At 45.1% G+C, this 14,734-nt stretch overlaps 2 protein-coding genes across 25 annotated transcripts in view; one reads left to right on the top strand and one right to left on the bottom strand.

Annotated features, from left to right (window-relative positions):
• The window catches only part of LOC128874710 (glutamate-gated chloride channel alpha), a 115,122-nt gene that overhangs the window by 28,024 nt on the left and 72,364 nt on the right, over nt 1–14,734 (bottom strand). For 13 of the 24 annotated variants that reach the window (XM_054119718.1, XM_054119720.1, XM_054119707.1 and 10 more), the window contains exons 5-8: nt 2,400–2,464; nt 1,869–2,089; nt 1,462–1,544; nt 425–565 (exon numbers count right to left, since the gene is read on the bottom strand). In XM_054119718.1, coding sequence (XP_053975693.1) covers nt 425–565; nt 1,462–1,544; nt 1,869–2,089; nt 2,400–2,464 — 510 coding nt within the window. Of the gene's footprint in view, nt 1–424; nt 566–1,461; nt 1,545–1,868; nt 2,090–2,399; nt 2,465–7,080; nt 7,237–14,734 lie in introns of all 24 variants that reach the window. The other 11 variants (XM_054119710.1, XM_054119695.1, XM_054119699.1 and 8 more) reach the window with 1 other exon arrangement.
• Nucleotides 2,471–14,734, top strand: part of LOC128875225 (trypsin-2-like) — a 71,673-nt gene continuing 59,409 nt past the window's right edge. The window contains exon 1 of the mRNA XM_054120612.1: nt 2,471–6,398. The gene's annotated coding sequence lies outside the window, so the exon portion shown is untranslated. The remainder of the gene's footprint in view (nt 6,399–14,734) is intronic.

The raw sequence follows: 14,734 nt of genomic DNA on the forward strand, positions 1-14,734 counted from the left end.
TGTACAAGCGACGCTAAAACCGTTTCTCGTGGCCCAACGAAACTGCCGTGTTCGGTGCATTGCGATTGTACAGAAGCGTGTCACTTAAGGATGCAATAGAAAATTGTAAAATAGAATTGACAACGAACAGAGAGCGGCAAAAATTTTCGACGACGTTCGTCGTAATTGCTTGCGTTTAGTATTTCCATTGGTTTCGGTGCGCGTATCCAGTGCCGCGGTACCGATCACGATACAGTTCCGCGTACTCGCGTTTCGTCGCGGCAAAGTTCAGCATCGATGATTGAAAGGCACGGTATCGATCTTCGACGATACATATTTCAAGAACCAGAACTGTACGGTGATGGATGTCTCCGATACCCGGCGTAATTTTTCTTTAAATTCGAACGTCTCCTTTCAGATAAATTAGATGAACTCGGTGACTCACCTCGCCAGCTTACTTTGATCGGACACGTGATTGTCTGGTTTTTAATAAGGTACGCGTTCAGCGACGTGAGGCTCGGACTTTTCCGCAAGGTACCCTCGTCGTTCTTCCACACGTACGTGATCGCCGTTTGCTCGTACGATACTGAAGAAGAAAACAACGTCAGAGTTTGTTTGCAGGCGTGCTCGGCGGACGAATCGATGTAACCAGATTATTTCGTCGAGGGTTAACCCTTTCGGTACAGAGAAGCTTGCCGCGGTTATGTTAGGTTGTCCGAAAAGTTTCTCTCGCTTTATCAATAAGTAATACATGCACAATAGTTTATGTTTAATGTTACATTACTGAATTGTGCACGATTTATTTTGCTTCATTACTGTTACAACATGAATATCTATGAAATTAGATTGTCTATTTATATAAACACGACCACATAAAATAATCGAGCGCAACTCGCGAAAGAAACTTTCGGGACAACCTAATACGTTCCTGATACGAGAAAGTTTTCCGCGAGAGTGTTTTCATAGAAATCTCGAGCGTGATTGACACTGAACTTTTGTAATGCATACTGTAGAAAGTATTAGGTTGTCCCAAAAGTTTCTTCCATTTCATTTAAAGTAGACTGCGGAAATTTATGCAAAATAAAATTTTCGCGAACGTGCCTACAAAAATTGAGCTTAAATAGGAATTTATTTTATTCTGCAATTATTTATAATATGAACTTTACTTTCAATCTGTTTTATACTCTTGCATATTGTTTGCATTTTGTACGTTCTAACACATTCAAATTTTCCTATAAATGCATAAAAATCCGCAGTTTATTAATAAGTAATACATACACAATATTTTATTATTGAATTGGGTACGATTCATTTTGCTTCATTACTGTTACAACATTAACATCTAAGAAATTAGGTTGTCTATTTATATAAACACTGTCACACAAAATAATTGAGTGCAAGTCACGGAAGAAACTTTTGGGACAACCTGATAATAATAAGCGGCAGTAGTACCGAAAGGGTTAAATTCGTGGATTTACTTACTGCTCTCGATCGCGAATGAACACAGTGGGTCGTCGAAGGGGAAGATATTAAGTCTGCCCTGGCAGGATAGGATAAGGTGACGCCTGGAAAATAAAACGATGTATATTCGATGAATATTTAATCAAGGATTTTTAATCTAAACAGTACTCGACGAACCGTGTTTACGGGAATAATTACGCAACGTAACGAGTTGCTTCGTTAGACAACATCGGCTGCCTCTCGAAACCGTCGTCCTCGATGTATCCTTAAGTACGCGTCAAGGTTCATCGACCATCGATGAGGACGTTTAATTGATCGCGTAAACACGGCTTGCACAAGTGGAAGCCACGGCCAACGATAATAGGGACCGCTGGTCGTGGAAGTATCGACGAGATTCGGACCGGGACGGATAAACGGACAATAAATACCTCATAAGGTAGTTGACCGTGCCGTTGCGGTATATCCGTAGGGCGAAATGAACGGGTATAAGTGGATCCTTAAAGTCTCCGTGCATTATGAAGTACGTGTCCGGCAACCAGATATTGTCGTAGTGATGAATCGCGTTCAAGAACTCGTACTGCGATCGGTTGCTGTAGCGCAGCCGCGGGTCGTACCACTGTTGTTGCAGCAAGAACTCCACCTCGTATTTCTGTCCGCAACACCGACAAAACCAGAACTGTTACGAAACCGCCGGGACGTGTCGTTAAACGATAGGTTAACAGCGACTGGTGTTGCTGCGTTTCTTCCCAAGTATTTTTTAACGAACGCGACGGGTCGCGGTAGAAAAGGCTTTCCCTAAGCATTTTCTACCGAGAAACAAAAGAGACCTGTACTCGGCGTTAAGAGCGTTAATGTTCGCTAGGTTTGTATCTCGTGACACCTCGCGAGGACTTAATCACGAAAGGATCGTCAAGTCCCGATAGAGATGGCAAGATTAACGAAATAAAAATGTCAATTACCAAACTGGACTCGTCGGGGGAAGCCAAACTTAGCAACAGCACGCTCACGTTCACGGTCAAGGTACCTGAAACACAGTCGTGGGATTGGAAATGCGGGCCTGATTGGGAACGTTCTTCGTGCAGTCTCGCGAGCGGAGCACGCTAATACGAAACAGCCGTTCCCTTGAAAGATGCATCCCGCATCGCGGAACGGATCATCGACGCTCAACTTTATTTCCAAGCGCCGTTCGAATCCCCGACATTAACTGGACCACCAAAGCGCAAATAGCCGGGGAATTTTCTCGACGCGCGCGAGAGACCGGCCCCGTCGATTATTTACGTCGATTAGCGTGGCTCCCTCGTTCGTTGCGACCGATCGAAGACCGACCTTTACGAGCCAGATCGATCGTAAGATCAGCCTCTCGAAACGGTTACGTGAAACGGCGAACAAACGTTTTTTATCTCCTTCTTCTACGTTTGCGTAAGCCGATGCCGTTATTGCGTAAGCCTCGTTAGCGCCATGCTGTGCACATGCTGCGACTAATGTCGTGTTCGTATTAAAGTGTCAAGCTCGTGGTCGGAGCTGGGACTCGGGATAACGGTCGCACGGGACCTTCGATCGTGTCCCGTTTCGTTGCCGGACTATACTTTCACTAATTGCGATACGAATTCATCTTTTAAATTAAATAACGAAACCGTCTTTGTACTCGGTTTCTTGAGACTCGAGAGCGATCTCACAGGCGCGAGTAGCACTTTCTCCTCGCTCCTATTTTCGAGCGACCGATTGCGAGTCCCAGCCAGCGACTCGATCGCCAACGCATTCGGCTACACATAGAGTCGCTAGTAAACGAGTGTCTAGTACGCTGGAGTGTACAGAGTGGGTGGAAGAGACGGGACCAGGATGGAAAGTGATATACACGTCTACGTTTCCAGAAATCGTTGTCGATGGTCGAGGAAACGGTCTTCCGGCTCCGAGAAACAGAAAGTCGCGTATTCCGCGAGCGTCGTGATCGCCTTTCGACTGGAGGATTTCCAATGAAAAAAAAAAGTAAAAAAGAAATCGACATCGCGTTATCGAGCCGTTTCTCGATAAGGGGCGCGTTATTACGCCAGGCAAACGAGCCCTAATCGCCGGACGCAACGGGCACGAACCTCGGAGTCGGCTTGAAGAGAGTGTTAGTTATATCCTGTCGACTAAGTAGGGATTATAGGGAGAAAAAGGGATCAGTCCCTTTATGGGGATCGTGGAAGGAGGTGTCCTGTCGAGTTCTCGCGAGATCCAGGCACCTCCCTGGTAGCTTAGATGGGCGAGTGTTTTTAGTGGGTAGGACTTGGGAGGCGGCAGAGATGGGCAAAACTCTAGGCTTCGAATGAATCTGAAGTTTGCCGATACGTTCGTCTCGTTTCTTCTTTCGAACATTTTCCAGAGAAAGATACGAGACAAACACATCGGCAAACCTCAGATTTATTCGAAACTTAGGGTTTTGCCCATCACTAGGAGGCGGACGATGAGCTATTGCTCGGCGACCGCCACCCTCGGAGATCTCACTTTCACTCGAAAAAAAAAAAGTGGGGATCGTGGAACCATTGATAAGCAGAACCTGGACGATGTCGAGTAATCATTCCAGAGTTTGCAACGTCTGACTGAAACGTCTGACTCGATACGGGTCGAGACTTCTTTCAGGACCTGATCTTTCTTTCTCCCTATAATACGAGTCACTGACACGAAATTGGGGCGTGCGTTAACCCTTTGGCTGCGAACTCCGTATACTTACGACACAGAGAATCCAAAACCTCAGAAACTTTAAATTGACACGAGTTGCTTCGAATGTATCGACGCTTTCCTAACGTCCTGTAAAGGTTACGACTTCAAACGGCCGCGATTTCAGAAATCTCTTCTATCGAAATCGGCCTACGAGAAGGATTTTAAGCGTTCGCTCTTCCGCGGCATCGCGTTTCCCTGGTTTCGGTGTCCCGTATCGCGGCGGTTGGTTTTCGGTCGAGGTCTCAGCCAAAGGGTTAAATGCACCTGCGTGAAACGCGAGAAAAGGAAACACCGAGGCCACGGACGCATCGTAATTCCGTCCTCGTGTCGCGAGCACGTTAATAGACCGGGGATAACGCGTGGCCAGTTGTCCTCGCGTTAATTTGTCATCGTTGTATGATGTTTGTCTGCGTGTGTGTCTGCGCGCGTGTTTCATCCTAATCGATGAAGCGAGGACGAAGGCTTAGGTCGAACAACGTTTTCATTTCGTCGACCGACTCGGCGGGACCGAGCGAAAAGGTTCGAGTAAATTTTTCGAAAACAAGGAACAAAGAGCAGCTTTCGCGAGCAACGCTCTCTTTTCTTTTTTTACTTTCTCTCCGTCTCTCTCTCTCGTTCTCTCTCGCTCTGGGCACGGACATATTAGGGGGAAAGTATACTCCCGCTCGAAAATCGATCGACCTACAAACCCTCGTAATGGAATGCAAAAATTCGACGGGCAACCCATTCAGGATTCGATTCGTGTAGCTCAACTGCAGTCTCTCGATCAACGCCGAGAGAGACTGTTTCGAATTCGTCGCTTTTTCAGCTTGACTTTTTCAAAACAGACACGTCACTCCGTAGGCCCTCCACGGAAGATGTCGGCGCTCGATACGCGTACTTTCGTGCCGATTCGACGAGCTGTAAACGCGTTAGGTCGGACCCTTCTGCGCGAAGTGGGTCAACCGAGCCATTTCGCCTGGGTCGCAAGTTTACGCGAAAAGGACAGTTACGAATTCCTCTTACTCTCACGGCGATTCGGTAACCGTGCTAGCTTCGAATAGGAAAAGCGATATATTACATTGGAAATCTCTAAATGGAATGGATAATTTCTTTGCGCCGTTGGCGCCTTTAAAATATAAACGGGCCGCGAAACTCTTGACCTCGGAGTGCGCGCAAAACGTGGCTGTTTTTTTCAATCAAGCGTCAAAGGCTCGTGAACTTTTCCATATCGGCGATCGACTAGAAAATCCAAACCTCGGTAGAACGAACATATTTCGTGTTCGCGGTATTGATAACGGCAAGGTAAATGTCCCAATTGTCGACGCAATTTCTGCCAACAGTTCCTTTAACGTTTATTCGATACAAATTTCGCAAGATACATTTCGAAATCTCTACATGCGTATATTCAAATTCGAAGAGTCTATACGTCTACACGTATTCATGTATTCAAATTTTATGGATTTACGTTGCATGTACTCGTCTATTCAAATTCGAGCCATCTACATATTACACAGCTTTCGCGTTAAGACTGATCAAAAATCGGCCTATTTTTTACGCTAGTTACACCCCTCGAATCCGTAAGAAACGATCCAATGATCGAGTATTCGAGTACAGGCGCCCCAGTCACCGGTTAGGTCGTCCGCAAACGGAGCTACTCGTAAGAAACGTAATTGGTTGGCGAATTACATCACAAACTAGTTACTTACTGGTCGGTGAGTCGGTTCCGCACACGCAATAGTCAACAACAGCACACGCTACTCAAACGATAGTAACAGAAGTTGCTTCGGTCAAGTGTGATCCACCGTACAAGTTAGTAAAGTTATGTCAAATACTGACTCTAGCGACGAGGAAAATATTAGGTCTACCGGCAAGTTCTGTCCGTTTTTAGAATGAAACAAAATAATAAATTTCTCATACCTTGAATAAATTTGATCGAACAATACAATTTTTATCAATATTTATGACATCTTGCCAGCGTGATTGCGAATGCGAAACTTGTTGTAACCCGAACGGACAGAACTTTTCGGTAGACCTAATATGATACTCTAGCGTCATTATAAAAGACGAATACGCAGAAAGAGAGAATACTGGGTTCACCCACATCTCGAAGAAAACATCAACTGTCGATTATTTTTTAAAGTTATTACTTTCCATCGAATGTCGAAACGGAGTTGTATGGATCCGGTGCAAACGATTGCTCCAGTCATAAGAAAGCAAAATGCAAATATGAGAGAATGAGTGAGTGCCGAAGAAAAGGTATCAATTACACTCAGGTAAGTAAGAAATGTGTGAACGATTTGACGTTCAAACATTGCTCATTCGTCACAAGAATTCTATTATATAAATATATAAAAAGAAATACTTATATTTATATTCACTGATATTCTGCTATGAGAATACTGCACGGTTGTCAACGAACTGGAAACTGTAGTTGCTAGCGATCGAGAAGTCGAGTCGCTCGGAATGGATTAGTGACGCGTCACTAACTGGTTACTAACGAGTAGCACCGTGTGCGGCACTACATGTAATTGTATCGGAAGTGACTCAAAAGTAACTGATTTGTAACTCGCGTCGTTAATCAGTTTCTTCCGAGTAGCTTCGTATGCGAACGGCCAAAGAGTAAAACAAGTTTTTTCCGATCTTTCCTCCTTTCTATACTCTCGAATTGTCGATAACCGCGTCAACGACGTAAATTAATAGCGTCGATGACTGGTTCAGCGTCGAAATTGGGTGCACTTACCTCGGCTCTGATAATCGAGTGGCGAACGCTCACGAGTAACGGACGAGTAGCGAGCGAGCGAGCGAGCGAACGAGCGAGCGAACGAAAACGGTAACGAGTCGCGACACAGACGAGAAACCGCAGCAACTGAATGGGTCGTACCGTATGAAAATCGTGATAGCCTTAATTATTTCTCTAGACGAGGTTACGAGAGATGTAAAAACAGAAGAACGGACCGCGAAGGTGGGTGCGGTGAAGGTGTTGGTGCGACGTGTAGTGGTTATTGTTCTGGTTCTTGTACTGGTTCTTGGGGTCGTTAGAGGAGGTCGACGACCGGTTCGACAGGCTGGTGGCGTCACCAGGCCATCGCATTCCGCAGCAGAAATCCGCATCTGTAACACCCAACAACCCTTGCCCACGTCTCATCCATTTTTTTTGTTGTTGTTTTTTATTTTTGTTGTTTAACGATCTCGCTAACGGATTAAAAATCTTGTTCGATCCTACGTTCGCGATCTACGTGTATACCTCGTCTTTCAAAATGGCTCGTCAACCGTTTTCAGGGTGTAAACGAAACGATCGTCGCGTCTTTCGGGGAAGAATGCGCCGTGAGTGCATCGGTGGAGATTCCGTCGAGTGTATCGGATGCAGCAACGTTTCTACGATTTTTAAAGCTTCGGAAGTGTATACCAATGGAAGACGACGTGGACGAATCGTGCAACATCTACGAGCGACTAGACGCGTTCGTTAGGAACTTGAACGAGCGAGTTTTACTTTGCTCGAGCGAAATACAGAGGGACGGTAAGAAGATCGTTTATCGAATAAATCTCCGTCGATGCAAGTGCGCGGAAGTGCAGTGTTAATGAATAGATTCATCCCTGGAAGCCGCGACAAGTATTTATCTCGCACCCCGGCCAGAATGGAACAGAGTCTACGATAAAACAGCAACGACAACTACTTGTGTATTTCTCGCCAACGACATTCCGACACTTGATATTCTGTTAAATTCTTTCGGTGTACTTATCGTTGTGCTTGTCAGGACTTTGGCCTTCCCTTGCGATCTCGTCGGATGACATTTACCGGGAATTCGTAACTCCAATAGAAATCAGCGAAGAGTATGGGCGAGAGGAAAGTGGGGGGTTGTAAATATATTCGTTAGAGTCTCATTGTCAGTGTGTAGATTTTCTGTGCAAACCAAACAACTCTTGCCCACGTCTCATCATTCTTCTCGTTTCGCTCAGCTTCGCGTCCTCTAGCGAGTTCCTCGCGAGCCGAACCCAAACTCGGCGCTTCTACGAGCCTCGTCTTCCTGGATGAGATTCGCGATATCGACAAGCCTCGGGTCGTACGTTTCTCTCGTCGTAAGAGCTCTCGAGAGCGTCGTCGAGTCGATGGGGAGAATCGACGGGGTCAAGATAGAGTATTTTCGATGTTGATTTTGCTGGACAAACACGCGACGGTTAGTCCTGGCGTAACGATAAGGACCCGCCGATAGATTTCCAATTAAAGCGCTCGCTCGCGACCCATTTCGCGGGTCCTTTGCGAAATCGTTCGCGAATATGTACAGGGTGTTTGATTACGAGTGGACAATCCCTCGCGAGCCGAATCTGCGGACAAAAATTATACGGAAACCACGTCGAGTTTTCCATCGTTGTTTAATCCTTCGCACTCGAGGGATTTTTTTCTGGTATCTGCCAGCAATACGAGATGTTTCTTAGCACTATATTGCCATGAATTCTAAACTATCTAGATTTGAGAATAAGGTCACCTTTACCGTACCGACAATTATTTTATTAACCGACTTAGAAAAGGAGGAGGTTACTCAATTCGACGTGTATATTTATTTATTTATTTATTTATTTTTTTTTTTTTTTTTGAAATTTCGAGTTCCAAAGAAATTGAACCTAAAAAAAGAATATTGCTGATAGATTTGCTGCGTGAAACCTAATGGTGACTGAGAGTCACCTCTCGAGTGCAAAGGGTTAATTCTCTTTGAGCGCACCCCTGACGGATTGCCCACCTGTAGTTGAATACCTTGTACAAACAGAACGTCTTTTCCTCGAAGATGACTCCGGAACTCGAGGACACGTCGAGCTCCGAATTCACCCGCTCCGAGGTATTCGATATCGAATTAGAAATGGCGAAGTAGAATGGGAAAAACGTGGAAAATGTCAGAAAGCCTCGTAGAAGATCAGGGTTACTTTGAAAAAGAATCTGGAAGCTGCACGCCGGAAGAATGAACCCTGAATAATGCAGTTTCCATGCAGTGTCTCGTTCCTTCGAGTTCGTTCGTGACGCGATGCTTCTCTTCACCCTCCGTGCTTCGATATTTCGCTCCGTAGGACGCGGGAGATCGTTATCCACCTTCGTTCGTTCTCGAGTTCGTTAATGCTTTCTCGCGACTCAACGACTACGTTCCGCGCTCGACGATCTTTCTCGCTCCCGGTCTTCCTGCTTTACGAAAGAGACGGGCACGATTTTCATCTGGATAAAAACAACGAACGAACGAGCGAGAGATAAATATCTCTTGGCTCGTTGCGCGATCAATATATGTAGATTAGAATTTGAATCATGGAATTGAATATTTCACGAACGCGAGAAACGTAATCGTTCGTTCGGATAAAAGCTCGCTAATAAATTGCTACGCGTTGGTTTCGTTCGTTATCCATTGCACGAATAAAATATTACTCGGATCTGTTTTCCGACTGTCGACGACAATTTCGCTTTTTGGAGTAACTTTTGCCGGCCGAAAAGACGGCAAAGCGTAGGTTTCGCGCGCGAAACAAGCAATCAACGTCTCTTTGGTCGTAGAAGCGATACACGCGATTGTTTTTTCCAGCTCTCGAGGCTCGTCACCCGTCCTCCTTTTACCTCGCGCTCCGCGAAAGCTCGCTTTCTTTACATTCGGTGGCTGTACAAACGACGCCGGTGCTCGAGGGTGTCGTGGCAACTTTCCCGTTCCCAACGATACAAACGGGAAAAAACCGTACTTTTTATGCCCGCCAGTTTCTATGAAAGAGTGAAACGTTGTTTGCCCGATAGGCACTCGGAGCGAACGGTATTCGATGAATTAAGGGAAAGATGTAGAAATCACGCCACTTATGGTACCTTATATTGGCCTATCTTATCGCTTCAGCATTGCAACAAGAAATTGCAACAAGAAACTATCAGAAACAACTACACATTTTTACAATAATACCACGAATGTCGTTAACACGTTGACTGCCAAACGAATATTCTTGAAAATTTCTGCTAAGATTAAATATTATTCAGACTATCGGAGTCTAGGTAATGAAACATTTATCGTAGTATTTAGTTTTGTAATCACATCAAAATTCAAAAACTTCATTTAGATTCATCTCTTGTGACGTCTAACTTTCAGAATTAATCTGTCTAGTTCTCGAGTGAAAAACACTGTCACCCATATATGAGTGACATGGCGATGAACGTGTTAATGCAATCGTACGCAACGCGAGATTACGGCGGAAGGCGTAACTGAAGTTTTCTCGTTTGGTAAATATGCTTCTCGAGGTTTTCAAAGCAATGCTTGCCCCGATAAAGTATTACGAACACCGATATACATTATATATATAGATCTCGAGTGAAAAACACTGCAACACATATATATATATATATAATGCAGAAAGAAACCCATCGATCCACCGAGCGAAGGAAAGCGCGCTCGCGTTTCTGAATTCTTCGGGGCGAGGTTCTCGAACGGTCCCCGCTCGATTTCTGTCAAAAATTCGTTCAAAGGACGTCTGAGAAGAGGGCGAAGAGCGCTCGAAACGGAAACGAGGCGTATCGCGAAGCTGCTACTAATTACTTACTTCGAACGAGTATTTCTACGCGCGATAGCTGCAAGCTACTAGCTGGCTGTTTATCGCGACATCGCAAACACGTATCGATGCCAACGAGCTCGACGAGCTCGATAGAAGCATCCCTCTCTCTTTGCAAAGCTCGTTCAAACTCGAGGAAATTTCCAGAGAGCGTGAGTGGCCAATATTGGGAGAACCGTCTGACTTTGTTTACGTCGAAGACGTTCCGCGATTCTGGGGGAACAATACCTAATGGAGGAGCGTGCAAGTCGCTCGAGATGTTCGACTGGTCTCCTGGGAATCGAGTAATCGCACGATCCCCCAAAAGAGGGGTCTACTCCCTGTGGTATCGCTTCTAATATGTCATTCGAACAATTTAAATCGATAGAAGAACTCTAAAATGAACCAAGTTGAAATAAACATGAGATTTTGTCCCCTCCTGGTCTTATAAAAAGTTTGGAAGCCAATGGTCCGTAGGATAACACGGCACAAAAGCGTCGGTGGTCGATCGCGAAGCGAGATTAAGTCGACAAGGGGCGATACCTGGTTCGACGTAGAAAGCCAACGGCTGGAAAAGGCGACATGGCCTTTTATCGTGCTTTTCGCGTCACAATTCCGTCCGAGCGTCTCACGACCCGCGTAGAAAAAGAAAATTCTGTCCTCGACCCGCTTCTAACCGCCTATAAATATTACCGTTACGCGAACGAATCGAGCGAAGCAAAGTGTACACGGAACGCGATGTTAATCGCGAATTTTCTCGTCGAACGAAGCTCCTCCTCGCGTTTCCGAAGAATTCAAATTTATTCCACGACCCCGACGAAGACATCGTCCAGGCCCGTCGTCCGTTTCGATAATCGTCGAAATGTGTCACGATAAATAGAGCGTGTCGTGGCTGACCTAAGCACAGGTGAACCCTCGTTATTCGAAGAAAAAAGCTGATATTAACATTTTTCCGACGATAAAGAAGCGAAATTACTACCGAATCCTTACGGAAACATTCGAGGAGAAACGTCCATTCGAGAGATCTGCTAACCGTTTATCGCGTTCGTTCGCAAACAGGACCAGCATTATAATTCCATGAATCGCGTACAACGTTCGTGTTTCCTGTACCGACACGGCTGTTTCGCGAAACAAGAGGAACGTTCCGCCGTTTATTAGATCGATGACCAATCGCCACGAGCCAAGCGAATTTACATACGAATTAATCCAGGCCGCGTGCCCTCGACGATACGTTTCACGAATTTCTATAAAGCTGAACGCGAACGCTTCCGTGACGTCACCAGCCACTAGACGTCAAGGGGATCGATTACTTTCGACTTTTTTTTTTTTTTATTTCGTCGTTAAAGATTCGGTTCCACGGCTCGCTTTACAATAATTATAATTCACGCCCAATGCGCTGTTCGACCTTTTCTTCTCGTTCGTTCGCTCGGACTGCGCCGATCGCGAGTTGTAATATTAATCCTCGTTCCAGAAGCGTTTCAATTTACACGACGTAATTAGAAAGCTCGTTAGCCCGAATCGAAATTATCACGTTCCGCGAATTGTTTGCACGTGGAGCCGGGGTAACGCCGGTATAAATCGTAATCGATGAGATTAAGGCGATCGACAGGAACGGAAAATAAATCGACCTCGGCCCGTGGAACTGGGAAGAATTCTTTTTATCCGGGCGTAAAGTCAAACTTTCCGGCGATAATGAATTTTTAAAGGCGTGTTGGTCCGTTCATGTCGCGATGCAAATGCCAGGAAAAGTTCCGTCGACCGAGGGAACTTGGACCTCGCGAAGAATTCTGCTCGGCTCTAGCCGGGAAACTGCAAATTTATTACCGTCATGAAATTGAATTTCCGAGCGAGTACCGACGTGGTAAACAGCTCTCGGCGGAGAGTGGCTCGGCGCTAGTGACAGAGGACGGCAATGGTCAGACGGATCTCCCGATTCGGCCAACCAGTCGCTTCGCTATCGAACAACTTTTATTTTCTCCGTTCCTTCTCACTCTCGCGTTTCTTCTGTTCAGTTCCTTAGCCTCTTCGCTTCCATTCACATTCTCCTTCGTCTCGCACTCTACGCTTTCGCTCTCCTTCATACACTCCTCTTCCTTTCTCTCGTTTCTCGATCAAAAACAATTGAAAAGAATAACTTTGTTAGATTTGCCTGATCATCGAGGCGCGCAGAAGGTCGAATCGCTTCGGATTTCACTCGTTGACGGGCAAAATCGTAATCGCAAATACGAATACGATTAGTAATCGAATGTTTCCGAGTTGCGATCACGGAATACGATTAGAATCGTAATCGCAAATTTTTCCGCGATTACGACCGTATTTTTACAGGTTTACAGCCATAGAAATTCTTTACCTGAAAACCGACTTCAGATTCGTGTTCTTCGCACCGAAGAACTTAGAAAACCGTACTATTCGTCGAAATCAAAAATGAAAAATTTTCAATTAAAATTCGTGCCCATAGAACAGACAGCCTAGATAGGGTAACTTTTCTAAAAAAAATTTATTTTGACAAAAGCATGGTTTTCTAAGTTTTTTAATGCGAGGAACACGAATCTGATGTCGGTTTTGAGGTAAAGAATTTTTATGGCTGTAAACCTTTAAAAATACGGTCCTATTCGTAATCACAACTCGGAGAGATGCGATTACAATCGTATTCGTGTTTGCGATTACGATTTTCCCCATCGCTGATTTCAATGGATAGACAGTGCTTCGATCGTGGAAGGACGGTACCGAATGTTTCGACCGTTCAAGGCCAATTGGGGGAGGGAGGGGTGGCGAAGGTAGGCTTTGAAGCCAATGAGAGAACAGAGATCTCTGTAGAAAAGTGACTAAAAGAGCATCTAGCTAACGAAACGAAATACAAAAGTGAAAAGGAAAGGCAAATAGATCTGGTTGGCAGTCCGAAGACTGACGACGGTTGCGTGACGGTACCACTTACCTGCGAGTCCCAACACCGCGACCTTGGTATCTGAAAAAAGCCGAAGCTTCTACCGATATCGCGAAACTGGCAGTTTCCGATGTCTGGCATCGGGGAAATGGCCTTGAACGGACAAAGTATTTATCGTCGACCTACTCGAAGCGACTCGAAGCGCGTCTCGCGTCTGCTGCAAGGCGTCGACAGTTTTCTCGGCATTTACGAGCCTCCATCTCGGAGATACTCTTAGCTCTTTCGCCATATCTTTTTACGGCTCTCGTTCTCCACAATTAAGGCCACATTCTCCCTTTATAGCAGGCAAACCAGAGATGGGCAAAATTTTACTCGAAAAATGGCCGAGGCCAACGTCGGTTTAATATTCATTTGTTTCTTTTTTCTTTTTTTGTAAAACATTTCGCTCTATTCTCCTTTCTCGATTCAACTTTTCGTTGCTTCGAATCTTTGTTTCTCAAAGTATTAACTGCACGAAGGTTCCTTATGTTTCGTTTGCAACGAGGATTGAACTTTGTGTACTATGTTTAAAATATGAAAATCTGGGAATAAGAATGATGCCCATCTCCGAGACAAACACTCGAACATGTACACACGCGAAGAAGCATACACGGGCTCGCAGTGACGGTCTGAGGCAGGCCTGTTCAACTGGACTGCGGCGAGCAAGAGGACTTTTAGTTTCAAGAGGAAGATCTAGAGTTCTCATCGATCTCAGAGATTTCTCACTGGTTATTGGATATCGTGAATGATGCCTACTTTTTTTTTGTTTTTTTTTTTTTTAGGTCTATTGCACACGGCACAACCGATTTGAAATTAGTGTCGCAAACCGTTCGCGCTCTACTGAACTAGTAGGTAAAACAAACTATTAGGTTGTCTCAAAAGTTTCTTTCCCTTTATTAACAAGTAAAGGTCGATTCAGACAATACGACACAGACCGTCACGTTCCGGCACCGACACGACAAAACATTAAAACTCGAATGAAACTATTCATACTATTCCCGTTGACGGAACGTTCAAGTCGGTGTTTGTTAAGTGTGAATAGTTCCATTAAAACACGACAAAACATTAAAACACGCGTTTTAATGGAACTATTCACACTTAACAGACACCGACTTGAACGTTCCGTCAACGGGAATAGTATGAATAGTTTCA

The sequence above is a fragment of the Hylaeus volcanicus genome, chromosome 4, assembly GCF_026283585.1.
Source record: "Hylaeus volcanicus isolate JK05 chromosome 4, UHH_iyHylVolc1.0_haploid, whole genome shotgun sequence".
In the NCBI taxonomy this organism is placed as follows: Eukaryota; Metazoa; Arthropoda; class Insecta; order Hymenoptera; family Colletidae; genus Hylaeus; species Hylaeus volcanicus.